The 27,989-nt window shown below is 39.2% G+C and overlaps 1 protein-coding gene and 1 pseudogene across 2 annotated transcripts; both read right to left on the reverse strand.

Moving 5' to 3' along the window:
• On the reverse strand, positions 1-27,944 carry LOC101702728 (collagen alpha-1(XII) chain-like). Of its 2 annotated transcripts, XM_004863984.4 has the most exons (9): positions 27,817-27,944; positions 27,274-27,596; positions 25,664-25,769; positions 11,163-11,312; positions 10,961-11,080; positions 10,698-10,862; positions 9,935-10,081; positions 1,298-1,437; positions 1-769 (listed from the first exon to the last, which is right to left on the reverse strand). In XM_004863984.4, exons 3-9 carry the CDS (start codon positions 25,734-25,736, stop codon positions 632-634), a joined length of 933 nt encoding a protein of 310 aa, XP_004864041.2. In that variant the 5' UTR covers positions 25,737-25,769; positions 27,274-27,596; positions 27,817-27,944; the 3' UTR covers positions 1-631. The 2 variants fall into 2 exon arrangements, with proteins under 2 accessions (XP_004864041.2, XP_087063867.1); XM_087207741.1 differs by lacking the exon at positions 27,817-27,944 and having other exon boundaries at positions 25,244-25,769; positions 27,274-27,434.
• On the reverse strand, positions 4,019-9,474 carry LOC110345630 (glycosaminoglycan xylosylkinase pseudogene; annotated as a pseudogene).
• Positions 27,945-27,989: the final 45 nt, after the last annotated feature.

The raw sequence follows: 27,989 nt of genomic DNA on the forward strand, positions 1-27,989 counted from the left end.
TTGAAATGTGTATTTGCATTTTATTTTTTTAATTAATTTTATCGGTACATTTTAGGTATACAATATAATGACGTCATCATTGGAAATTTGCATCTTTACATAATCCCTCTTGGTTTTTATTTTTTCCCCCTTCCCCTGCCCTCCCTTCAACCCCTCCATCCTTCCCTACTTACAAAGACTTTGCTTCCATTTTTTCATTTTCTCGTATTAATTCCATTCCCTTCTTTCCTTTCCCCTACTCCTCCCACTTCCCCTTCCCTTTTGCCCCTTTTCTATTTCACATTATCTACTTTAAAAGATTTTCTTGAAAGTCCCAAGACTCTAAGAAGTGATAATGCTTCTAAAGGTTTATTTCCCCTAAATTATGGCTGTGGCCCCCACGTGCCAAGAGTGGGGTCTGCAGGGGCAGGAGCAGCCAGCAAGACTGGGTAACCATCTAGCGTTTATTGGGCACTTACACAAAAAAGGCACTTGGTAAATATTCATAGAATAGATATTAAGTTGAGAGATGATTTCAAAGGGTGACAAAAAATCCCACATGGGTATCATCTTTTTATCTTGGAAAATAAAACAGTAAGAAAATGTGTGTGCACATGCATGCATGTGTATGTGCAAATGTGTGTGCTTAATTTCACTTAGAGGTTTTTCCTGTGCCTTTCAGAGGCTCACTATATTCATTTTCCACCATGGAATAGACATTCACAACGTATTCAGCTTCAGGCTCCAGATCTTTTAACACTGTGCTGGTTTTCAGCCGATTCACAGAAAACTAAGGGGGAAAATGAAAAGGAACAGAAATGCATGTTATGATCAGTTCATTTTTCTATTATTTTTACAAAGTAGTTCACTACCTTGACATTAGAAACTATATTCCGATGAGGCTATTGTCTTTTGCTTTTAGAAACTATTGGGTTACGATGAGATTTTAGAAAATTCACATAATTTATTCACCCAGCTGCTGTTTTATTTTAAAATGATTGAGTAAAACTAGATCATCTTTAATATCTCTTGCCAAATCTATGATTCTAGGACAAACTCATGAATAAATCATCATCCAAAAATTAATTTTAATTTTAAAAAACTCATTGAGATCCAGCAATTCTTAGAATCTATAAGAACATAAGCAAAGCTCTTCCCCTTTCATTAAGCCCAAATGCGTGAGTCTGCCTCACAGGGCACAGAAAGCCCTGTTCCCTGCTCAGTTCTGCCCTCCCCACGTCCCTCTTGCCCACAGCCCTAGTGAGGAGGACCCTGTCTCAGTGCAAGAACAGGGTGGGCGGAGGTGCTGTCTACTCACTTCTTGGCGTTTCCCTCCTGAAACGGGGTAGTATTCCACCTTGTATCTGTCCACACTGTCCGAAGGAGGTTTCCAGCTCACTCTAAAAGAACGGTGAGTTCGCTCAGAAATAACCAAGTCAGAAGGCGCTTCCAAGTCACCTGCATGTGGGAATAAAGCACATGCACTCTCATTACTGCACCAAGGAATGAAGTTTGAAATTACACTGAAACAGTACTGATCTGGAACACCAGTGAACGCTTGTCTCTAGCTTTCACACGCTGCCTTTCACATAAGTAGAAAATATGTCTGTACAGAGGCCCACTACCATGGGGCCTCTCTGAATGAGCAAAGGGTCCTTTAGCTTCGGAAGATTTGAACCTCAGCTCGTTTTTCCTTAAACTTTCTTCTCCTCTTCTCTGTGACACCACCAGTTAAACAGTCACCTATTCCCAAAACCTTGACATCCTCCTTGGACGTATTCTCCTCACTCTGTCCTCCTATGTAACCAGTAAATAAGGATTTGGGTCCTGCAAGTTCAGCGTCTCTGTTGTCTCCCTCACTGTTGAGACACTGCCCCAGGCCTTCACTGTCATCTTGGTTTCATGCACTCATGTCTTATCTCCTTAGCTGAAAGTTAGGTTCTGTGAGGGTAAAAGTGGTTTCTTACTCATATTTAGTTCTACTGCAGAGTTAGTTTCTTATTACATGTTTACTTCCCTAGTTCAGTTATAAGAGAAATTAATCATTTTTCACTCAAGACAGGGTGAAAACAAACAAGTATTTTAAAATTTAGGAACATCCCACTGCCTGTGGTTGTGCTCTCTGTGGGTAGACAGAGTGAGATGACAAAGATATAACAATATCTAGAATAAATATCAATGAAAATATAAATGTTAAACTCAATTTGATTAACAGGAAGATGTTCCAAATAATAAAGAAAGAAGAATTCACCCAATGACTCCATAAACATGGCAAATCAATTTCATATAAATTCTTTCTTAAGTCAAAACCAAAGACAATATTTCCAGTCTTAGTGGCCCAAACTTTATAGTACTTAGATCATAGTCAAGGTTACAAAAATATCAAGCAATTTTACTGTGTGGGAAACTAGAATGAATCAAATTATTACAAAGCTGATTTTAAAAATAAAACAGATGTTTTCATCCCCAAAGTTCTCTCCAACTGAATAAAACAACTCTTTCCGCTAACCTAGAGCCAAGAGCCTATAGATTTTGACTGCCCAGTTAGTCTTTTACTTCAGGGAAAAAGTCAGCCTATTGTTTAAAATCTAAAAGAGAAAATCTCCAAAAGTTTGGTGAGAGAAATTTGACAAGGAACATTTTTTAAAAAGTATCATCAATGTCCAAGGCACACAAACCATTTCTATCACAATATATGTCAAACTCATTCCAACTTTTCCAAACCAGAATAAATTAATGCAGGATAGTTTTTAACATAATCTACATGTACTTAAAATGAATCACTTCTCATATAATAAGAGCAATAAGTTTTATCAGTAATTTTCCAAAAACCTTTAATTTTGATGCTTATATCCTATGACTTATTCAGATAATAATCATCTTTTGTCATTCTTTGTCACTGCAAATCTAGTTCTAGAATTTTGTTTCTAAATCCTCATTCCTTAACTGCAGTTACTTTTTCCAAACACTTATGAAAACATCCTTAGCTATTTTGACTGTGAAAAACTAATTTAACTTCTCTAGATCTCAGTTTCTTCACTAGTAAATATAGATTATATAATTTCTAAACATTCAAACTCTAAAATTATAACTTCCTTTTATATTCAGGGTTACAAGTAGAAAGTATCAAATCTGATCATATACAGTTGTGGCAAAGCAAATCAAATATTTTTTTTAAAAATCATACTTTAGAGAACAAAGTCTGTGATAAGCCATCTGATCAATATTGTAATTAGGGTGGAGATCTATATTACAGCATAGATGTACTTCAAGAGGAAACATCTCTTTTTCTCTCTCCCTCTACCCCCTTTTATGTGTGTGTGTGTGTTTGTGTGTGTGTTCTGTAGCACATATAAACTATATGTATCCTCAAATAAGCCAGAAGCCAATTTCTAGACTGGTGTCAATTCAAAAACCAAATCAGAAAAAAATCAGACTAGAGCAGTGATCTTTAACTGGGAACAGAGCCTCGATCACAACCCCAGAAGATATTTGCCAAGAATAAAGAGAAAATCTGCAAAATTCCTCACTTAATGGCCAATTCAATCAATGAACTCATTGGAGGACTGGAACTCAGTCTGTACATATGAATTTTTTGACTCATGTTTTTCTCCTTTATTGGTTTTGTGTGTGTGTGTGAGAGAGAGTGTTTGGAGTCTTTTTTCCTATTTTCTTTTACTTATTCATTCATTTATTGTTTGTTTGTTTTGGTCTTTCTTTTCTTTCTTTTTTTTTGGCTCAACAGAATGCAAGGTTTTATTTGCTGCTACTCTGTGGGTAGCAGTATGCTTTTCCAATTTGAGTAGTCCTGGTTGAAAAAAAAAAGACAAGAAATTATAAAGTGTTTCCACAAAATCCACCAGTGTGGAGAAAGGACTGTAAGGTTCACCTCAAAACACACTCTGGAAGAACTGCAGCATCCACCTCTCCAATGTCACACTTCTATTTGTCCTTTGGCAAGGGAATTCAAACTGACCAACGCTGATGCCCATTGCTAAAATTGGCCACTACTGAGAAAGTCAGAAGGTGGTTCTGCAGGAACATATCATGCTCTGAAATATGTCTGCCTTAGTTTCTACTTCAGAAAACACCAAAGACATCCAACACCACTGTGTCCTCTACTACCAAAATTTGCTGTTGACAACTTCCAAAGCCATCTGATACCATTTGGAATTGACTGTGCTATTTCTCTTTGTTAAACTAAGTGTCACTTATTTCGTGTTAAGTATTGCAAGTGGGAGAGAGGCATTCTATCTTCCACTAGTACAATGTCCATCCCAAACTGGTCAGTGCACTGCTTCACGGTGGCCAGGACACTCAGCAGCTGCTGGTCCATAGTGTCCAGGTGAGGATTGGAGACCACAGGGGAGATGGGGTCATGGGCCATGGCAAATTTTAAGGCAGACTTTAGCACTCCATTCTTTAGGTAGTTCAGTCTGTTCCAAGTGGAAACCCGAATGACGCAACACTGATAGAGAGGGGCAAGAATGCCCCTCTCATCCAATGAGGGGTTCCCAAAGCTTTTGGCATTATCGAGAAGGATGAGCATACTAGTGCTTTCATCATCTTGAAAGCTCTAATAGTGATGGTGGTCAGCATTGCCAATCAGGTAATCAAAGACAGAGTTGTCAATGATGTCCAAGAGGTGCAGGCCTGAGTCATATGGGGACTTTTTTTCACAGCATCACAACAGCTTTCATCATACTCCCACCTGGCCAACTTGCCTTGCTGGTAAGTCCCGCCCCAGGGGTGTCAGTGTTTCTGAAGAGGCCATACATCTGGAAGCCAAAGTGTGAGAGATCCCTCCATCGTGTCTCTGTCGGCATATGCCAGCTCTATTTCTCAGCAGCGAAAGCACTTCCCATACAAACAAGTATTGTTTCCTATGGTTAGGAGGGTGCTCAACAGCTGCTCTGTGGCAACAGGCTTGATTTCTCTCCTTAGATTAACAAATCTGCCAAGCACCAAAGGAGCTCAGTGAAAACCCAGAATCTTGTCCAAGTGAAAGGCTGCCACCTCTGCATTATGTCTATCATAACCAGCATGTGGCTCCCCTCCCACCACATAGTCTCAGCTATACCACTTAGGTTTAAAGACAACTTTCTGTCCTCCTTCAAGTATCAGTAAGGCTTTCAGCTGCATCCCTTTATAACCCACATTAGCTTTAATGATTTTATTTGTGACCATGGTATGCATGATTGCCCCCAGCTCTGGGGTCTCTTCAGGGTACACTTCTCAGGGCACCACCCATTGGGCTGTGATCTCCCAAGCAGACTGCAAGCTGTAGTCCAGCTTGGGTGCTAGCTGTACTCGAAAGCCTGTCATCATTTGCTGAAAATCCTTCTGGTCCTCCCGGTTGGCAGCAGACATATCTAAGTTGTCAATCAGGAAAACTTTGGTGAAGATAAAGAATGGTCTCAATTTACCAATCAAAGACACAGACTGGAATAATGGATCAAGAAAGAAATCCAAAAGTATGTGGTATACAAGAAACAATTTAACCCAAAAAGAAACTCACAGACCAAAAATCAAAGGATGGAAAACAATATTCCATGCAACAGGAACCTGAAAAATAAAGCAGACGTATACTCAGACAAAATGGACACCAAGCCAAAACTGATCAAAAGAGACAAACGTCACTACATATTAGTAAAGGGAACAATCCATGGGAAGAAATAACAATTATCAACATATATGCACCAAACAATGGTGCACCCAACTTCATAAAACAAATACTACTCAACATAAAAGACCAGAAAAATATAAACACAATGATAGTGGAAGGTATAAATACCCCACTACAGTAAGACTTTGACTTATAAACATTCAAGTTGCAGACTTTCACAGCTGTACTGTACAGTACTCACTTTGTTGGCTTTCAAACGAATCTGACTTTTGAATAATTCTTCCAGAATGGAACTTGCATAAGTAGATTAACTGTATATCAAATATATCAATTAGACAAAAAATCAACAAAGAAATATCACAGCTGAACAAAACCTTCAAACAAATGGACTTAATACATATCTATAGAGTGTTACACCCAACAACCACAAAATACATTCTTCTCAGCAGCACATGGAACTTTTTCTGAAATAGACTATGTATGAGCCAATAAATCAAGCTTAAATGAACATATCATAGCACAATAAACTAGAAATTGATGACAAAAGAAAACACATAAATTATGCAAATATATGGAAATTAAACAATATGCTCTTAATTAAATAATGGATTACAGAAGAAATCAAGGAAGAAATAAAACAGTTCCTACAATTAAATGATAATGCCAGTACAACATGCCAGAACTTATGGGACACAATGAAAGCAGGCATAGAAGGGAAGTTTATAGTTGTGAATGCCTGCATCACACAAACAGAGTGAGCCCAAACAAATGACCTAACAATGCACCTTGAGGTCCTAGAAAAACAAGAATAATCTAAAACCAAAGATAGTACAAGGAAGAAAATTATAAAGATCAGAGCAAAAATTAATGAAATCGAGACCAAAACAAAAAAATCAATAAATTGAATTGCTGTTTCTTTGATAAAATAAACAAAATAGAAAAACTATTAATCAATCTATCCCCTCAAGAGGAGAGAATAGCCCCAAGTCAATGCAATTAGAAATGAAAAAGGTGAAATCACAACAGACACTGCCAAAATCAAAAAGATTATTAGCAACAACTTCACAGACCTGTAAAATTAGAGACATAAACCTGTATGTCAGTGATTTGGAGAATTCAGAAAAAATGATAGATTTCTAGATACATATGAAATAACAAAATGAAACCAAGAAGACTTAAAAACCCTGAATAATCCAACAACAGGCAATTAAATTGAAGCAGTAATAAGAAACCTACAAAATAATAAAATCCCAGATACTGATGGATTCATATTGGAATTGCACAAATCCTTCAGGGAAGATCTAACACCAATACTTCTCAAGCTCTTCAATAAAATTATAAAGGAATGAGTACTCCAAAAGTCATTCCCAGAAGCCATCATTACTCTGACTCTGAAACCAGACAAGTATCTGACCAAAAAGAGAACCATAGATCAATCTGTTTAACGACTATAAATGCAAAGCTCCTCCACAAGATACTGGCAAACAGAAGGCAAAAAGTCATCAAAAAGATCATACATCATGGCCAAGTAGACTTCATTCCAGGGATCCAAGGATGGTTCAATATATGCAAATCAATAAATGTAATACCTCAAGTAAACATAAGCAAGGACAAAAATCACATGATCATCTCAATAGATGAATAAAATACTTTGACAAAATCCAACATCCATTCATGATAATTTTAAAAACCTGAATAAAATAGGTATAGAAGGATCTAATCTCAATCTGATAAAAGCCATTTATGACAAACCTACTGTCAACATCATTAAATGGGGAAAAACTGAAAGCCTTCCCTATAAAATCAGGAAAAAGACAAGGATGTCTGCTCTCACCACTCTTGTTCGACACAGTACTCAAAACATTAGCAAGAGCAATTAGGCAAGAAAAATAAATGAAAGGGATATGTATAGGAAAGGAAGAAGGCAAATTTTCATTATTTGTAGATGGCATCATTCTGTACATTTAAAAAAACAAAAAATCCACCAATAGACTCTTAGAATAACTAAATTCAGTAATCAATACACAAAAATCAATAGTATTTCTGTACACTAATAATAAACCCATTGAGAAAGAAATTAGGAAAAAATATCATTCACAACAGCACCAAGAAAAATAAAATACTTAGGAATTAACCTAAGGAAGGGAACGAAAGACCTGAACAACAAAAATTTTAATACTCTAAAAAAGGAGATCAAAGAGGACATTAGAAAATGGAACAATATCCCCTAATCCTACATAGGCAAAACCAATATGATTATGATGGTCATACTTCCAATACTGATTATAGATTTAATGCAATCCCAATCAAAACACTGATAGCATTCTTCACAGAACTGGGAAAATAATCCTAAAATTCATATGGAACCAGAAGAGACCCAGAATAGCAAAAGCAATCCTGGGTAACAAGAACAAAGCAGAAGGTATCTCAATCCCAGACCTGAAGTTATATTACAAAGCTAATACAAAGCTACTACCAAGTGATAAATAAAAAGCATGGTACTAGCACAAAAACAGACATGAGGATCAACAGAATAGAATAGAAGATGCAGAAACAACTCCAAACACATTCAATTATTTCATCTTTGACAAAGGGGCCAAAAATATACACTGAAGAAAGAATGGCTTCTTTAATAAATGTTGTTGGGGAAAACTGGCTATCCACATGCAGAAGATTGAATCAAGACCCCCATCTCTCATCATATAGTAAACTAAAATCAAAATGAACCAAAAAACTAGATGTTAAAACAGAAACACTTAACCTGCTGGAAGATAAAATAGATAAAACTCTTAAAGACATAGGTTTAGGCAAAGATTTTCTGAATAGTACCCCAGGAAATAGTACTGAGAATCAACAAATGGGATCATATCAAACTTTAAAACTTCTGCAGAGCGCCAGAGATTTAGCCTAGTGGTGCCACCGCCTGCCTCGCAAGTGCAAGGATCCAAGTTTGATCTCCAGTACCAAAAAAAAAAAAAACTTGTGCAGAGCAAAGAAAACAGTGAACAGAGTGAAGAGACAACACACAAAATGGGAAAAAAATTTTGACAGCTACTTCTCAGAGAGAGGACTAATATCTAGAATATATAAAGAACTCAAAAAATTAGCCTCCCCAAAAGTCTCAATTAAAAAAATGGTCAAGTAAAATGAATAAACACTTCACAGAAGAAGAAAGACAAATGGTCAATAAGTACATGAAATGCTCATTATTACTAGCCATTAGAGAAATGCAAACTAAAGCAACACTGAGATTCCATCTTATCTCAGAAAGAATGGCCATCATCAAGATATCAAATAATAACAAATGCTGGTAGGGATGTAGGGGAAAAGGAATCATTTTACACTGTTGGAGAGAATGTAAACTAGTACAACTTCATTGGAAATCAGTATGGAGATTCTCCAAAAACTAAAACTAGAAATTCCATTTGACCCAACTGTTCCCCATTAGGCACCTTCCTGAAAGAGTTAAAGACATCATATTACTGTGATACATGCATACCTATGTTTATAGGCACAATTCATAATGGGTAAATCTTGGAAATAGCATATGTGGCCATCAACAGGTAGATGAAGAAAATGTGGTACTTACACACAATGGAATACTACTCTGCCATAAAGAAAGATAAACGAGTCATTTGTAGGATAATGGATCCACCTTGAATCCATTGTATTAATTGAAAAAAAAACAAACACACAAACTTAAATATCACATGACTTCTCTTATATGAGAAACCCGAAGCATAAATAAAAGATAAATAATAGGAAGTAGAGAGATAGTGATTCTCAAATAGAAAAGGGATTAAGAGATGAGCGGGGAGAGTGGAGGGGAAGGGAATGAAAACAGGAATCAAGACATGTTATGTACCCATATCAACTCTCCATGAGGAATGTAAACATATACTAATAAAAAGTAAATTAAAAATAAAAATATACCCTCCATACCCAAACCAAATGAACTATTTCTACCACATTATTTGTTAAACTCATTTCAACTTTTCTAAAACAAGAGTGAATTCATGATAGTTTTTACCCTAATCTATGTGTACTTAAAAGGACTTTTTTTCATATAAGAAGACTATAACTTTTATCATTATTTTTCAAAATACTTTCAGTTTAGGTGCTTTGCCGTGTATACATGAAAATATATTAGAAATTATAAGGCTACTCTTAGATGTTACAACTCAAGCAATCCACTGCTATCCAACAGGCAGAATTCAGCAATGCTGATAAACATCTTACAACACACAAAACAGTTCCCCTCCACACCCAAAAATTAATTGTCTGTCCCAAAATACCAATAGTGCTGAAGAAACTCTAGGCTAGACTCACCTGGACCCTTGACACTGTTGCACAAGTTAATGGTGAGGTCATCAACAATAGTGGAGAGTGACTCAAAATCTGCCACATTGTATGTGTGGATATCATCAGGATCCGTGGCGATCATCTTCAATTCACCTTCATCAGCGTTCTTAATACCTTGAAAATGGATACATAAAAATTGAAAACATTCTCCGAAAAAAGCTAATGGAATAAAGAAAGTATTTAGGTGTTTTTGTTATTAATGGCTGCTTTAGGCAAACTGAAGGTTTAATAACTTGTTAACTGGACCATATATTTTATTCTCCTTAGGAATAAAATGACTACTCATCAGTAATTATAAAATAGAAACAAAAAAATTATCTAGTCTCAAAGGAATTCTAAATTGCCTTCTAAGTGCTTCTAGCACCAATTTCCCACCAAAGAATGTCTTTTCAGTGTTTATTTTTTTTAATCTGGAATGTAAATAACAGTTATGGAAAAGAAACAAGAATCTGTACAAAACCAAACAGGGATTTTTGTGAATCCTATCAATAGTATATATTTCTTCTTAATCCATTACTTTTCCTTAAAAAAGAAATTTTCTTAAAAAAGAAATGCAGCTGTGTCTCATTGCAGGGGGGAAATGAACTGACTCCCTGGAACATCATTTTGATGAATTATGTCTTGAGAAGATACGTTTGTTGGTTTTCCCATACTTTCAGCAATATCTTTAACTACACGAATATCCTCACCATCTCTACCCCAGGGCACCGCTATCCTTCTCTGTGCTTACCAACAGCAAACAGCTCCACGCCTTCGTCCTTGAGTTTCTTGGACGGTGCCTCAACATCATCTTGCGATTTTCCATCAGTAATGAGAATGCCAACCTTGCGAGCGCGAGGCCGCATGCCAGCCTGGGTCTTGAAGTTCTGTTGGCGAATAAAATTCAAAGCCAAACCTAGGGGGAAGTTAAAAGGGAGTCAGTCTAACCTCTTCTCTGCCAGGGCCTGTGGAAGGCTCCGTTGAGCGCACAGAGCCCCAGGGCGCCCGGCTCACCTGTGAGAGTGTTGCCTCCTTTGTAGGGTAAGTTTGCCACCGCTTGCAACAAACTCTTCTTGTCTCTGTGAGCATTTAACTGCCACTCCGTCCTGGGGTCTCCACTGTACTGAGCAAGGCCTAAAAGAACACTATCAGCATCGGGGTATATAGAAAATCACAATGAAAATGTCCAAATCTCTTCAATTTGGGGAGAACCTACCAATTTGCACTCTTTGGGGGCCAATCTCAAAGGCTTCTACAATACGAGAAATGAAACTCCTCACAGTTCTAAAATTCGCCCGGCCGACGCTCCACGATCCGTCCACCAACAGCATGATGTCGGCTTCCGCTCTGGTGAGACACTCCATCCCTGTACCGGCAACCGCAGATGGGCTGTGAGGAGCAGGTTGCTGGCAGGTCGCTCCCTAGCCATGCCGCTGCCACCCCCAACCCTCTGTCCCCAGTATCTCTTGTTTCAACACTAAAACTCAACTCAGTGACTTGGAGCACCTGACTCTGGAAATCTGTCCACGTAATTTATTAACTCCAAATAACATTCACCCTTAAAAATCAATTCCTCCAAACATTAAGTTAGTAGCAAATCTTTCCTTCCTCTTTTGACTATATTTCTTGGCCAGTCTATGGACCATGGGGACTAGAATTAGAGCCTCATAGGCAATTGTTAAGTTCCTCCAAAACAGCTGTGTTGTCGTTTGGTCCAAGGACTAACTCCCCCAGTCTTCCATGATCCCTCCTAGGGTGAAACGTGACTAACCCTTCACTTCCCCTGGGGCAGGTTCCCAGTCACTCAGAAACTTAACATAGTTGAGTCACATGTTTTGAGGTTTTGAGGTTTCTGGGAGACTTAGATAGAGACGCTGTAATAATAAAAACATTTTAAAACATCCATAAGACCAGGGTTTGGGGATTTTCTATTAGCCCCTAAAAAGTATTTACAAGAAATGTTGGGCCAGAGATTTAGCTCAGTGGTGCTGCCGCCTGCCTCGCAAGCGCAAGGGCCCAAGTTCAATCCCCAGTACCAAAAAAAAAAGAGAAATATTAAGTCTGATGGAACAAGATAACATGTTGAATAAAAGTCCTAGAAACAGAGTGCTATTCAACAAGTGTAAATAATTCTTACAATTCAGGTTAGTTTAGCATTAACAAGTAGAATCATTTAACCAGGAGCTAGATTGGCAAAATAATATGCTAATGAGGCATCCTATCTAATAATTATAATTTAAGATATTACAGATTCAATTTTAAGCAGTTACAAATGAAGTAGACATATCATAAGTTTTCTTTTAAAACAGTCCATACACACAAAAAATTATTATTTTGAACTTGCTGTTTCTAATTCCTCAGCCTCCTTCTTATAAATCAGAAGAACTGTGATGTCCTATGTGGTCTGGAGTTCAAGTCACTTTAACATTGTCAAATATCTCCTGTGGCACTGCCCTGAGGAGATACAACAGGCAGCTTCCCCTCTGCTGGTATCCAGTCCCAATTCATGATTTTCATTGCATTAGCATCTGTGGACCATGTCCCTGAGTCTCAGGTGAAAGCAATCCTAAAGATGTCCCCTGGGAAGCGCCCATGGGGCTATGTGAGTTACCCATACCTTGGGATTTAGCAGCCACAGAAATACCAGATCTCTTCACAGATCTGAAAGTCCTTTCTGCAGGACTTTGCTTCCCGCACAGAGGGCAAACAAGACAGAATGGAGGAAGGTTCATGCCTTCTCTTATTTCCTGAGACATTTGAGCAGTTTTCATATACTCTAACTGAACATTTCATTTCTTCCAAGTCAGCTTCTAGTTCAAAAGAGGCTTTTCTGTTCACTAACATTTAAATCAATCAACCTCTCCAAAAAATACTGAAAAGTTCTTAGATGTTTGTCTTCTAAGACATGAAAGTTTATTTACAGTTTCTGCTAACACATTAGCTTTTTGCTAAGTAAGATGCATCTGTTGGGGAAATTGTCAACCTCAATTATCTTAAGGCTAAGATAGTTTTGGAAAAAGGTACAATGGAGAAGAAATTTTTTTTAAAAATCCTCTAAATACAATACAGTTTTATAATTTCTGAGCTGTATGAATTTTATCTTTACCTTTACTAATAAATTTAGGTATGTTTGTCATATCTGACCTAAGTTTACAACATGGCTTCTCTAAAGACAAATGAATTTCTATCAGACATAGAGAATACATTTCAGCTAAGTTCTTAAACATCAGTCCATATGTTCCTGACATAATATTTTATTTATTCCCATGAAAACCAATCATATGACTATCTGAGAAATATGCCTTTTCCCATATTTAAATTTCCTAAAGGAGATTCATTTTTTCTGAAAACTGGTTAACTTAACCATATTTAAGTTTAGACCTACCCAACTGAGCCTGACAATCGTAAGAAGAAAATGAATTCCTTGATAACTCAGACAAAAAGTTTTTAGAATTTAAATCAGGATGTGGGACTTAACTGAAAATCCTTATTACCCTTCCTCTTCTTTTTCTTTACCAGGAAAATCACCCAAATCTTCTATTTCTTTCTAATAGAAAAAAAAAAAATACAAGAATGCTCCATTTCTTTTCCCATTTCCTAAAATCCTCTCAAAATAAAAGGAATAAAGGTTTTTCCTACAAATGCTTAGAAGTTCCCATGCTTAATAAATGATTTTTTTGTTTGCTTAGGTTTTGTTGGGTTTGTTCCTAATGGAATTTACCATTTAGAGCAGTGTTAGGTTCATAGCAAAGCTGAGCAGAAGGTACCAAGATTCCCCTGGTGCCCTTCCCTGCCACACTCACAGTCTCTCCCAGTATCAACATCACCACCAAAGCAGTGCGATTGTCAAAATCACTATTGACACATCCTTATCACTCAGACAAACAATCAAGAAAGCTTCACACAACCTTCACCAGCCCTGTGGTAATAAATGCTGACAGATCAATCATAATTATTCACAAGAATCAATATCAATGAAATAGAAGTATACTTGACCCACCAGAAAACTGAGTGGGCTTTTGATTTAACCAAATAGAATAGTAATAAGAGGATTAATTTAGGATTAGCCTTGTTGCCTAAGAATCATAATCTCAAGAGCCACTTATCATTTATCAAACATTTCTAAGTGATTAGGCACTAAATTTTGTTAACAGTGTAAATCAAACTTAATGGTGTGTGCTTTTATTTCTAAAAAGTTTGGATCTGAAATAGCAATAAACTCTGCCTTTGTGATTATCTTGCCCACAATACTACAGCCACCATGATTTTCCATAGTGCCACTGCTGACCGATCTCTTCCAGAATGGGATTTTTCTCATCATCAGCTGCACTTCAAAAAACCAAACCAAAACAAAAATACCAGGAAACAGATTCAACTTAGGGATGGTTGTAGATGATACTAAATATTTATTAAACTTTTTTTTAAAAGAAACTTTGATCATGATGTATGATCCTTTTGATGATTTGTTGCATTCTATTTGCCAATATCTTATTGAGCATGTTTGCACCTGTGTTCATTAAGGAGATTGACCTATAGTTTTGTTTTGTTTTTTAACTGGGTCCTTATCTGGTTTGGAAAACAGAGTAATGCTGGCTTTCAGAAATGAGTTTGGAAGCACTCCTTCTCTTTCAATTTCAGTACAGAATTTCAGGAGTGTTGGTGTTATAATTTCTCTGAACTTCTTGTAGAATTCAGGAGTGAATCCATCAGGTCCTGGACTTGTCTTGGTGGTGGATTTTTTTTTTTATTAAGGCCTCAATTTCATTGCTTACTATTGGATTGTTCAGGGGGGTTTTGTCTTCTTGGTTCAGTTTTGGTGATTCATATGTGTGTAGGAATCTGTTCATTTCTTCAAGATTCTCCAATTTGTGGGAATACAATGTTTCATTGTAGTTACTAAGAATCTTCTGGATTTTGGGGGTGCATTGATGTGAAGCTTTTCTCTCCTTCTTTTGGTTAAGGGTCTATTTTGTTTATTCTTTCAAAGAACCACCTCTTCAAGTCATTGATTCTTTATAATTTCCACATTGATATTCATGATTTCTATCCTTAAACTAGGTTTCAGTTTGGACTGTTGTTGTTTTTCAAGTATCTTGAGTTCATCATTAGGATATTTATATGAGCTTGCTCTGTTTTTCTAATGTGAACATTGACTCCTCTTAGGACTGCTTTCATTGTATCACATAAGTTCTGCTGTGTTGTACTGGCACTGGCGTTTGATTCCAAGAATTGTTTAATTTCCTCTGTGATCCACTGAATGTTCAGGAGTGTGTTACTAAGTTCCCAGCTGTTTATAATCTTTCTATGGTTTCTTTTCTGACTGATTTCTACTTTTAATGCACAATGATCTCACAGTGTACATGAGACGATTTCAATTAATATGTATTTATTTAAGGAGGCTTTGTGAATTAGAAGGTGGTCTATTTTAGAGAAGATTCTGTAAGCTGCTGAGAAGAATATATGTTCTATTTTGAAAAGGTAGACTACTGTAGATAGTTGGTGAATCCATTTGTTCAAAAGTAGGGTTCAGATATTTCTTTGTTGATTTTTTACTTACTTGATCTGTCTCAATGAAAGTGGTTCCACATATGCAAATTAATCAATTTAATACATCACATAAATAAAAGCAAAGACAAAAATCTCATCATCTCAATAGATGCAGAAAAAGTCTTTGACAAAATCCATTATCCATTCATGATAAAAAAAAACTGAATACAAAAGTTAAAGAAAGACCTTATTTCAATCTGACAAAAGCCATCTATGACAAACCTACTGTCAGCATTATATTAAATGGGAAAAATCTGAAAGCTTTCCCTCTAAAATCAGGAACAAGTCAAGAATGTCCATTGTCAATACTACTGTTTAACATAGCACTCAAATTATTAGCCAGATCAATCAGGCAAGAGAAAGAAATAAAAAGGATATATATAGGAAAAAGACAAATTTTCATTATTTGCAAAAGATATGATCCTATACATAGAAGACCCAAAAAAGAATCCACTAATAGATGCCTACAATTAATAACAAAAATCAGCAGTAAAAAATCAATGCAGAAAAATCAATAGCATTTCTATACACCAATAATGACCTCACTGAGAAATAAACTAGGAAAAAATAACATTCACAATACCATCAATGAAAATTAAATACCTAGGTGTTAACCCAACCAAGGATATGAAAGACCTCTATGATAAAAACTACAGCACTCTGAAAAAGAATATCAAAGAAGATGTCAGAAAATGGAAAGGAGCCCCCTATTCTAGGATAGGCAGAGCCAATATTGTCAAAATGGATATATTATCAAAAATTTATTATCAAAAATTAATTTTATTGGTATGTTTTAGACATACACAATGAACATATTCATCATAGGGAATTTGTACCTCTACATGACATATCTTTCTTCTTTTTTTCCCTTTTCCTTCTCCCTCTTCAATCCCTTTTCTACTCCTTATTTACAATAGTTTTGCTTCCATTTTCCTTCTATTCTCTTTTTTCCTTCTCCCTTCTTTCCTTTCCCCCTCCCCACTCCCTTGTTCACCTTCCCATTTCAACATTTTCTTCCCATTTCCCAATATCTATCATACATTTTGGTCCTTATCTACACTTCCAGTTTCTCACATCAGAGAAACAATGTGGTATTTAAACATCCAATTTATTTCACTTAAGAGTATGGTCTCAAGATGCATCCATTTAGCTAGAAATGTTTCATGCTTCTCCTTCTTTATGGCAGAGTAGTACTCCATTTTATAAAAAAAAACACTTCTTCTCTATTCATCAATTGATGGGCATTTGGGCAGTTTCCAAGATTTACCTATTACAAACTGTGTCATTATAAACATGGATGTGCATATATCACAGTAGTATGATGGTTTTAATTCCTTCAGGAAGATACAAAGAAGGGGAATAGCTGGGTCAAATGTGACCTCTAGTCTTAAGAATTCCTCTAGTTTCAGGAATCTCTGCACTGATTTCCATTGTATTTGTTGCCCAGAATTGCTTTTGCTATTCTATGTCTCTTCTGGTTCTAAATGAATTTTAGGATTGTTTTCTCAAATTCTGTGAGACATGCTATTAATATTTTGACCAGGATTGCATTAAATCTGTTTAACAATTTTGCAAGTATGGCCATTTTCACTATATTGGTTTTTCCTACCCAAGAACAAGGGATATCTTTCCATTTTCTGACATCCCCTCCAATCTCCTTTTCAGAGTACAATTTTCAATGTAAAAGTCTTCTTTTTTTGTTAGATTGATTACTAGATATTTCATTTTGGGGGATGCTATTGTAAAAGGTGTTGCTTCCCTAATTTTCCCTCCATGAGTTGTTATTTGCATATAGGAATGCTAGTATTTTTGACTGTTGTCTTTCTATCCAGTTATGCTACTGAAGTTAGTTATTAAATCTAGAAGTCTTTTGGTGGTGTTTTGGGGGTATTCTATGTAGGACATCATGTCATCCACAAATGATGATAATTTAACTTCTTTATTTCCTATCTTTGTCCCTTTGATTTCTTTTTCTTATCTAATTGCTCTGGCTAATGTTTCCAGAAGTATATTGAATAAGAGTGGTGATAGTGGGCATCCTTGTCTGGTTCCTGATTTTAGAGTGAAAGCTTTTCAGTTCTTGACCATTTAGTATGATGTTGGTGGCTGGTTTGTCATGAGAAATCTGCTGTGACTCTGATGGGCTTTACTTTATAGGTGATTTGCTTCTTTTCTCTAACAGCTTTCAATATTCTGTTCTTGTGTTGAAATTCTGGAATCTTGGCTACTATATGCTTTGGGGTAGATTTTTTTAATCATGGCTAAGTGCAGTTCTATATTCCTCACTTATCTGTATGTTAAATTCTTTTTCCATGCTTGAGAAGTTTTCTGCCATTACTTCTGTAAACAGGATTTTTTGTGTTTGCACTATCTCGTGCTTTTTCATTGACTCCAAACAATCTTGTTGTTTGTGTTTTGTTTTGTTTTAAGACAGGGCCTTGCTATGCAGTTCAGGCAAACCTTAAATTCACTATTTAATCCAGTCTGGCCTTGACCTCATGGCAATCCTCCTGCCTCAGCCTCCAGAGTACTGGAACTATGGGCATACACCACCACAACCAGTCCTGATCAATCTTATTTTATTCTTCTTTGCATCATCTAGCAGCTGTTGGATTGATTTTGCCTAGTCCCTTGCTATTTTTAAGAAATCTTTCTTTTCATGATTGCTAACTGCAATCCTGTCTTCTATGTCTGATATTCTATTTTTACATTGGCTCATTCTGCTGTGTATACTTTCAGTGGAATTTTTAATCACCTGGATATCTTTTTAATCTGTTTCATGGATTCCACTTCTTTCCTATGTTAGGCATTCATGGCTTATAATTTTCCTAAGGTCTTTTTTTTTCTTTTTCTTTTTTTTTTTTTTTGGTACTGGGGATCGAACTCGGGACCTTATGCTTGCAAGGCAGGTGCTGGAACCACTGAGCTAAATCCCCAACCCTCCTAAGGTCTTTTTTTTTTCTGTATCTGCTCTAGAGTCACTGGCCATTCTTTCATTATGGTCACCATTTCTGTACTTACCTAAGAAATTATTTATTTGATTTTTTTTTCTAGAGCCTCATTCAGCTGCTTTGGTACTTCTGCTGTTACCATTTCAAAGAGTCCAGGTGGGTGGCTTTTGAATTGTCCCACCATTGTCCCCTGGGTTTGCCTTGGGTGAGATGAAAGTCTGGGGTTGCATCTTGCTTCTGAGTCTTCTCATTTTCTTTTTTTTTTTAAGTTTAATTTCTGGGTTGATGCTTCTAAGTTGCTTATGGCAAATAGCTTTATTTTAAGTTTGAGAATCCTTAGGAAATGACTACGTCTCAGAGATGTCTTCCAGGTGTAGCTGCCTTTTGGGTTTTGAGTGTGTGGCAAGATCCTACCTCTTCAATTTAGTGGGGATCAGAAGTTGTTGCCTGTTTGGTCTATCACCCAGTTCTTTGGCCCTGGCCTATAGTAATGCTTATGACCCTTGGGCAATCTCAGTCTTACAATACCAGTGAGAACAACTGACTAGAACAGTTATGTCACCTTGGCTAAAGTAGTACAATCAGCAATAACAATAGCATCACACAACCTAGAAAATGACAAACTGTGGTAATTATTAATTTGTCAGCTTTAACAATATGAACTATATTTGTGGTTATATAACAAAATCTAAAACAAACCAGAAAATTGTATACAGTAAATATGCCCTCACTATGGTGGTTTTGCCCTCAGAGGACAAAATATTAAAAAGATTAGGGGGAAAAAACAGAGACATAGAGGGCCATGGATTTAGCTCAGTGGTGTCACCACCTGCCTCTCAAGCTCAAGGTCCTGAGTTTAATCCCCGGTACCAAAAAAAAAAAAAAGTTAGCAAAAATAGAGACATAGAAGAAAAGGAAGAGATTAGAAGCAAGGCTGGAGTACAAAGGAAGATTACATCAACTTTGGGAAACTGGTGAAGAAGACAGGCAGGAAAGAGAGAAGGAAGAAATAAAAACAAGTACAGAACAGAAAAATAAATAAAATGAGAAACAATGTTCACACTCATAGAAACAAGAATAAACCATCAAGAAATAAAAGGAAAGAAGAAGAAGAAGAAAATAATTGTCCACTTCAGGACATATGTCTGCTGTCACTGGTAGACAGAGTAGGCAGACAGAGTGCAGATCTGTGGTGATTAACACCAGAAAGCCAGCCATAGATTTATGGCAGGGTAGTGGATAATGCCAGCAAGACTGCACCTTTACTTCCACTGAAGTTCAGCTTGGTTTCTGGCTGTGAGGCTGGAACCCAATTTGTTCAGCCTGCAATATTCTATGTGTCTTCTGCCAGCTTAAACTCTGCTCCCTGCTGGCTTGAACTCAGCTCCTTGACTTCCTGCTGACTTGAACTCGGTTCTGCTTAACCCTGACACTGGTAGACTCTAGATGGAGCTAGCCTGCAGCTCCTCTGAATTCTGAGCTCAGTGCGCCCCTCTCCAAGATGGCTATAGCCCTGTTGCCTTCTCCTGGGGAGCATCTGAACTCAAATAACTCACCAGCCACTGCAATCTGATGTATCCACTGCTCCATTCCAGTAATGCATTTCTCTGTGGAGACCTCTTATGTCACCAGTAGTCACTATACATCTGTAGGTTCGAGCCAAAATACGTAATAGCTAAATCTTGTAAGTGGCCTGCATGTCCATTAACAGATGAATGGATAAAAGAAATGAGATGTTTATATATAATGGAGAACTACTCTTCTATAAAGATAGATGAACTTGGGTCACTTGTAGGAAAATGAATTCACCTTAAAAATATAATGTTAAGTGAAATAAATCAGGCACACAACCTTAAATATTGGATAGTTTCTCTCATATGAGAAACAAAAAGTATAAACAGACAGCAAAACAAAAGACAGATAAAAGGAAGCAGGGAAATAGACCTTTTGCAAATGGGACAAGGATCAGAAGATGAAAGGAAGAAGGGGGAGGGGGTGTAAAAAGAGAAGATGTATTAGGTGCATGTACCAAACACTCACAATGAAAGTAGTCATCATGTACTGCAAACATGCACTAATAAATAAGAAAGAAAATTTTGTTCTTTGAATTGAAAGCCACATCCACTTGGGGAAATCTATATAAAATTTTGGACCTACAGAAAGCCCTTGCAGGTTGACTCCATGTCTCTGAATAGAAGAAACGTTCCTCCAAGGTGTGCTCTTTACCACCTGCTCTTGAAGGAGGAAAACATATTGGAAAAGCAGCAGCCTCCAAAGTGGACGCCTGGCTCTGTTTCCAGGCTTTCCATTCCCTGCATTTACCAGGGAGGAATCCTATTACTATTCCTGTGTACAGGATGTGGTTTTAGCTGAATTAATACAATAAAATGAAATGGATGAGCAAGGGGGGCAAAATCTTCTATTCTTTTAACTTAGTCACAAGTGTAATTTCACAAATTTTTCAAGTTTACCACAGATAATGCAATAGGATAAATATGTTAGTAATGGGACAAATATGTTAATAAAATCAGGCTGGCAGCTTTTTTTGTAATATTTCACTGTATGAGAAAGCTCTGGTGTAAATGGAAAAAGACTGTTTTTGATTATTTCAATTTAGTTACAAATTAACTATCTTTTAGGCAAATTCAAAATCATCTAGCTTTTCTGCTTCTTAGGAAATGGGAAACTGTAGTTTTTAAAACTTTATTTTACTTCCTTCATATCTTGCTTAGAGGTATTTTCTAACCAAATGCATGTGTTCATGTGTGTGCATATACTCATACAAGTTCATAGATGTTCTATGCTACTTGTACAGAGCTATAAATATAAACAATTAACCACTTACTGAGCCTAGAAAAATCACAGTCCAGTGGAATGTTTGCTGTACAACCCCAGGCAGATTTTGCTATTGGATCTTTGACAAAGGGGCAGAAAACATACACTAGAGGAAAAATGGTCTCTAGTGAATGGTACTGGGAAAACTGGCTATCTGCACCATAAGATTGAACTAGACCCATATCTCTTACCATGTAGTAAACTACTATCAAAATAGATCAAAGATCTAAATGTTAAAACAGAAATATAATCTGCTGGAAGATAAAATAGGTACAACTTTTGAAGGCATTGACAGGAAAAGACTTTCTGAACAGAAACCCAGTGGCAGGAGAAATAGTACTAAGAATCAACAAATGAAATCATTTCAAATTAGAAGCCTTCTTCTCAGGAAAGAAAACAGCCAACAGAGTGAAGAGACAACACACAGAATGGGAAAAGGTTGCCAGCTGTTCCTCAGACAGAGGACTAATATCTAAAATATGTAAAGAACTCAAAAAAATTAGACCTTCCAAATTAAAAGACCCAAACATCCCGAGTTCAATCCCTGGTACAAAAAAAAAAAAAAAAACAAAGCAAGGGCAACTGAAATGAATAGACCCTTCTCAGAAGAAGTACAAATGGCCAGTACATACATGAAAAAAAAAAAAATGTTCAACAACTCTGGGTATCAGAGAAATGCAAATTAAAACAACACTGAGATTCCATCTTACTTGAGAAAGAATGGCTACCATTAAGAAATCAAATAACAGAGCCAGGGATTTAGCTCAGTGGTTCCGTCACCTGCCTCGCAAGCACAAGGACCTGAGTTCAATCCCTTGTACCAAAAAAAAAAGAAAGAAAGAAATCAAATAACAAATGCTGATGAGGCTGCAGGGGAAAAGAAACACTTCTACACTGTTGGTGAGACTGTAAACTAGTACAACTTCTATGGAAAGCAGCACAGAGATTCCTCCAAAAACTAAAACTAAAAATGCCATTTGATCTGTAGGTATCTTCTGGAAAGAGTTAAAGATATCATATTATCAGTGACATATCAGTGATCCATGCATACTCATGTTTATAGTAGCACAATTCATAATAGATAAATCTTGGAATGTCCTATACATCCATCAATAGATGAATAGGTAAAGAAAATGTAGTATTTACACACAATGGATTTCTACTCTACCATAAAGAAGGACAAACTTGAGCCATTTGTAGAAAAATGGATGCACCTTGAGACCACAATGTTATGTGAAATAAATCAGACATACAATCTTAAATACCACATGGTTTCCCTTATATGAGAAACCCAAAATATAAATAAATAGTAGAATAAAAGATACACAATAGGAAGTGGAAAGATAGAGGTTTTCCAAATGGGAAGGGAATCAAGAGACAGAGGGAGAGGGGAGGGGTGGAGGGAAAGAAGGGGAAAGGAGCTATGTTATGAACACATACAAGTCCACACAAGGAATATGATCATTATGTAATGCAAACATGCACTATTAAAAAGTGAAAAATGAAAAAGAATGTTTTCTGTAAAATTAAAAGATGTATTTTGTTATATAAAAATACCTTAATTGACAAAATACCTTAATTTTTGGAATTAAGAAAATTTAGAATGAGTAGCAAGAAGATGCAGATGATTGTTAAAAGATTAAAAGATATAACCAAGAAAAAAACTGTTAAATTATTTCCAAGATACTCTCCATAAAGAAATATTCACTAGTATTAATAATCTACACTTATTCTCTAAAAAATAAACACTCAAAAGTTTATCCTTTTAAAAAATCCTATGAACAATTTATGCTGAAAATTTGTGAAATACATATGAAAAAGAAAACTTCAACAGGTCAAAAGAGAAGGAAAAACTTGCCCAAAATTCTGAATGCTGCTGCAGATATAAAGATTACAAGCTTGGGTCCAGGGATTTAGCTCAGTGGTTCCGCCACCCTCACAGGCTCAAGGACCCAAGTTCGATCCCGATACCAAAAAAAAAAAAAAAACCAGAAGATTACATGCTTTTATTATTTGGGGTATGTCTCAGTAGTTAAAGCAATTTCCACTTCAGCCTTTTTTTTTTTTTTTTTTGGTACTGGGGATTGATCTCAGGAAATTGTGCTTGTAAGGCAGGTGCCGGAACGACTGAGCTAAATCCTCAGGACCCATTTCAGCCTCTTATTGGCAACGATTTCATGCAGCCATTCAATTATCTCTAAAATATTGACAAAAGTTCTATTCCCCAGCACCCGTTCTAAAGTTAGTAAGTTATTTCCTCTTGATAAACTTTATATTCATGTAGTATTTTACAGTTCCCTAACAATGTCACTTACATTCTCCTATTTGATCTCCAGAATGACCCCTGGGAGGAGGATGGTCTCCTCTTTATGGATGGAAAAACTGCAGCTCAGAGGCTCAAGGTTGATATCAAGGTCACACAGCTAATAGCAAAACCAGACTTTCCTGGTTATCAGTACTTACAAACTGGCATTTAATCTTTTATTTAAACCTACTTGTAAAAACAGATTGCAAAGATTATTGGAAGTAAACTCTTGATCACTATTGTTTTGACTAGAATAATTTTTTTCATTTGTTTTGAATTATTGACTATGTGTTTAAGTGTTCAGTCAAGACTGAACTCCAGATGTGTGGAACAATGCCCAAAAGTGAACCGGGAAAGGGAACTCGTAAGAAGAGTCAAAGACCCAAGACTATGTCCTGGTCACCTTTGGATCAAAGGGCAGAGCTCAATTTCTGGCACAGAGTAGACACTCAGTAAGTGGTCACTGGCTACGACAAATAGGTGTGATAAAGCTGGCTCCAGACCTGCTGGAGGATCTAGGAGCAAACTAGCTCGTGACTCTTATAGGGAAGCAAAGAAATGATCCATACCCAGGAGAAAGTCATACCTCAGAAACAAATAAACTAAGTTCAACAGTTTTCAGTAACACAGGAAAGTTACTTTTTCTGTATATAAAAAGAATTGACAAAGTATATTATTCCATAATGCTAGAATCAAAAGGCTTTGTTCATGATGAGATAACTTTTACTTAACAAACTATACTAAAGTTTTCTTTCTTTATAGCTGCCAATTCTTGCTCAATTCTAAGACAGACAGTGTGAGTTCGAAAGTTATCCTCTGAAAAGCGTCAAAGTCTTCCACTGTGAACACATGGATCTTGGTGGGAGGAGAGGCAATAGCTTCCAACTCTGAGCAAACTGCATCCTTCACAAAAACTGCAAAGATTTCAACATCTGAGTTCCCGCTTTATGGCAAGGTCTCTGAAGGCGTCTGATGACTTCCCGTCCGTGATGGGAATTGGTACATGACTTCTCCTAAGCTTACTAGGCACAAATATCTTCTCTCTGACATAAGGCATTGCCTTGCCAGTGTTCGTAGATCCTCCTCTGTAGGGGAAGGTGTTTGTTGCCTTAATTATGTCTTTTACTTTGGTAAACCACTAAGAAAGACCACCTCACCTAGGGTCGCTGCACAGAAAGCCCTCTGGGCAGCCACTGTGATCTCAGAATACTCAAGTGACCCAGCCAGTAGGACTGCACTTCTCTAACTGCGCCATACCTCCTGAAGACTCTGCTTTTCCTAATCTCAGATGTTTGTACCTGCAGTTCTGAACTAGAAAAAAAAAATTTTTAAAGGTCAGTGTTGTCCTGAAACAGCCCTACATCGTGTATATAAAAACACAGCCACCCTGAAACTTCTACAGTGGTGCGTGCAGAAGTTTCTCCCTCCACTTCACTGGGAGCTGGTTTAATTTTTTAAATGAGATATCTTTTATTAAATTATTGCATTTATCTTGCGGAGTAATAAGACTAGTTTGGTCTCCACTGCAAACTGAGAAATGTTCCCGTGGGGTTAAAGTCTGGTCCCGTGAATACTGAGAACCTGAGGCATCCAATGCGCACAACAAAGTGAGCAACAGTACTTCGAAGTCTACTGAGCCCACACCCATCTGCAGCCCACCCGGAGCTGAGGTCAGTCGCTCCGCTTCTTCCGGGAAGAGGCGGCCCAGGGACTCTGGTCACTTGTGTAGCCCTTCCCAGCAGCTCTTGGAGCCCGGAGAGGCGCGGCTGGGAGCTCTTTCTCCTGCGCGTCCCCGAGAGAGGTCGCCGCCGGTGCAGCCGTCACCCTCCCGGCGGTCGGTCCTCGGCCGCGTCTGCGTGGGTGGCGTCGTGGACAGCACACCGTAGGGACAAGCACAAGGGGACGACAGCGCTGCACGGGACTTAGGACCAAGCAGGAGACAGGAAGGGCCAGAAGCGCTGGACACAGAGCCCAGAGGAGGAGCGAGAGCGCGCGGAGCAGGAGGAGCCAGGGACAGAGCAGGACAGAGCGGTCCCGTCCCTCTCCGCAGTGCGGTGGGGAGGGAGGAGGAGCCTTTACCTTCCGCCTCGACGGCCGACAGGAGCAGGGCCGCGCCCAGGGCGGCGAGCGCCGGGGGGAGCCCGGTCCGCATGCCGCTGACTCTGCGCTGCGGCGCTCGGAGGGGCTGCGGGAGGAAGCGGGGCCTTCGTCACCGGCCGGCAGCTGAGCCGGGCAGACCCGGAGCACGGACAGGACAGGGCGGGCCACACCGCCGGCCAGCACGTGACGGGACCGTGGGGCCACGGAAGACCGGGCCGGCGCAGCCAGGAGGGGGAGCTCAGGTTGGGAGGGGGATGCTGGGTCCCCTGACCCGGTTCTTCAGCCTCCAGGACGGGCTGACAGCCCCACGCCCCTGTACCCTGCTGGGTGACGCTGCCTGGGTCATCTCACCCCCCACTCAACCGCCGGCCTCTCTCCGGCCAGGGTTTCATTTGGCTGCTTTTTCTTGCTGGTGATCTCTTCGGGTAACTGCGCTTTACTGGTCTCAGAGTAATTTGGAAAGGCATAATAAACCTCTTTACTCTCCGTTTCCTTCATTTTAGATGGAAAATTTCGACCTGCGAATATGCAGGTCTTCCAGGTCGGAAATGGGTTACCCAGAATTATGAAAGGCCCAGCTGAAACCCGAAATAAAGATGAAGGTAACAACTCTGAAATACAACATAAAAAGGCACAAGGGAATAGGAGAGGAAAAACAGCCTTGTCTGTTTACTGAAAATATTTTTGATAAAAACTCTTGGTAATAAAAAGAGCATTACAAGTTATTGTAAACCCCCCCCCCCATGAATGGCAATGGCAGAGATTCAAGAACAGGTCCCTGGGGACCACGCACCCTGTCCCGTCCCTGCTAACACAGGTCGATCTCTGAACCGCCCAGTTCACGTAGAGGAAGTCATATAAACAGCTCGCACACGCGTACACGCGGGTGTCCCCTGTCTCCCACCTGCTGCCCTAGCCGCAGCGACCTTGACCTAGGTCAGCCCAGGAGAGCTTACCGCCCATTTCGGTCCTGTCCCACCCCACACCAGCATTCTTTATAAGTCTGCGGAGTCCGATGTGGAGGGGGTCGCCCTCAGGGTTGCCGAGGACGCTAGGTTTGGGTTTGTTTCAATTCCGGGGTCCCAGGTCCCCGCGTAGCAAACGGACCGGCCCTCGGCGCTCTGTGGTCCTTGAACTGTAGGATTCGAGACGGCAGAGGCCACGGAGACCTCGCCGAAGCCTGGGGGGGGCGGTGCTGAGCTGCACTGGCGACTCCAAGGACCCCGCGCCGCGCGTCCCCAACACCCGTCTCCGAGACCCGCAAAGCCGTGTCCTCGGGGTCCTAGAGTTCAACGCCACTGCTCCGGATACGGGGTACGCGGCATTGTCATCTGTACACCAACAACCTCCGTCAAACATTGAGCAAGAGGCTGAGTGCGCGCACGGCCGTCCTGTATCCGCTTTTAAGAACAGCTATATTTCCTTCCCTCTCTCCAAAACCCTGGATAAATCGCAAATCCCCGTGGGCCAGGCCGGTATCTCACACTCCCCCATACAGCCATCTACAAGATCCTTAGCTGGAAGCAAGTTTTGCCGAGTTGTCTTCGAGGAGGACAGGATAGAGGAAAATCCAAGGAAACCAGGCTTACCTAGGTAGGCAGAGACCGGGCGGCAGAGAAGGGGAGGCAGAGTGCTCGGTGACCCTCGCGCCGGGCGTCCCCGCGGCCGGAACGCGGGCGGCAGTGGGAAGGTGACCGAGGAGGGGTTGGAGGAGCAGCGCAGACACGGGGCTTCTGCAGCTGCCGAGTGCGCAGAGGCCGGGCCGGCGCCTTAAGAAAAGGCTGGTCCGGACCCAGATGACTCGGCTAGGAAGCTTCCGGAAGGTGGAAGGCTGCCAAGGGTGAGGTCTGCTCCCGGGGGGTGGGGGTTAGCTGTGAGAACACAGGCAGGCCTGGAGCGTTCCTGTATTTTTCTAGATTAAGAACAATGGGAAAGGGCAGGGGATTTAGCTCAGTGTTTTCGCTGCCTGCTACGCAAGCTCAAAGACCCGAGTTCGATCCCCCGGTACCAAAAAAAAAAAAAAAAAAGAACAATGGGAAAGAGGAGGGCTTCGCGTTTTCAGAACTGCAGGACGCCTAACCCATTTACCCCCGCTCTACCCCACCCCCTCCTCCCCATCTTCCTGCCCCTACCTCCCTCCCCCGGTCCTGGGTGAGCTTAAACTGATCTCTGGGGTTTCCATGAACTAAACGCGAGAAGCAAGCTGCCGGCTGTCCCGACTGCAGGCAGCCCGCGGGCTCAGAGCCGGGGTGACCTTCCCCGGCTGTCACCCCGGGAGCTCAGCGAAGGACTCTGGGAGCTTCCG

The sequence above is a fragment of the Heterocephalus glaber genome, unplaced genomic scaffold (assembly GCF_053883595.1).
Source record: "Heterocephalus glaber isolate CG9 unplaced genomic scaffold, H.glaber_assembly_v1.0 deba00000818, whole genome shotgun sequence".
Lineage (NCBI taxonomy): Eukaryota > Metazoa > Chordata > Mammalia > Rodentia > Bathyergidae > Heterocephalus > Heterocephalus glaber.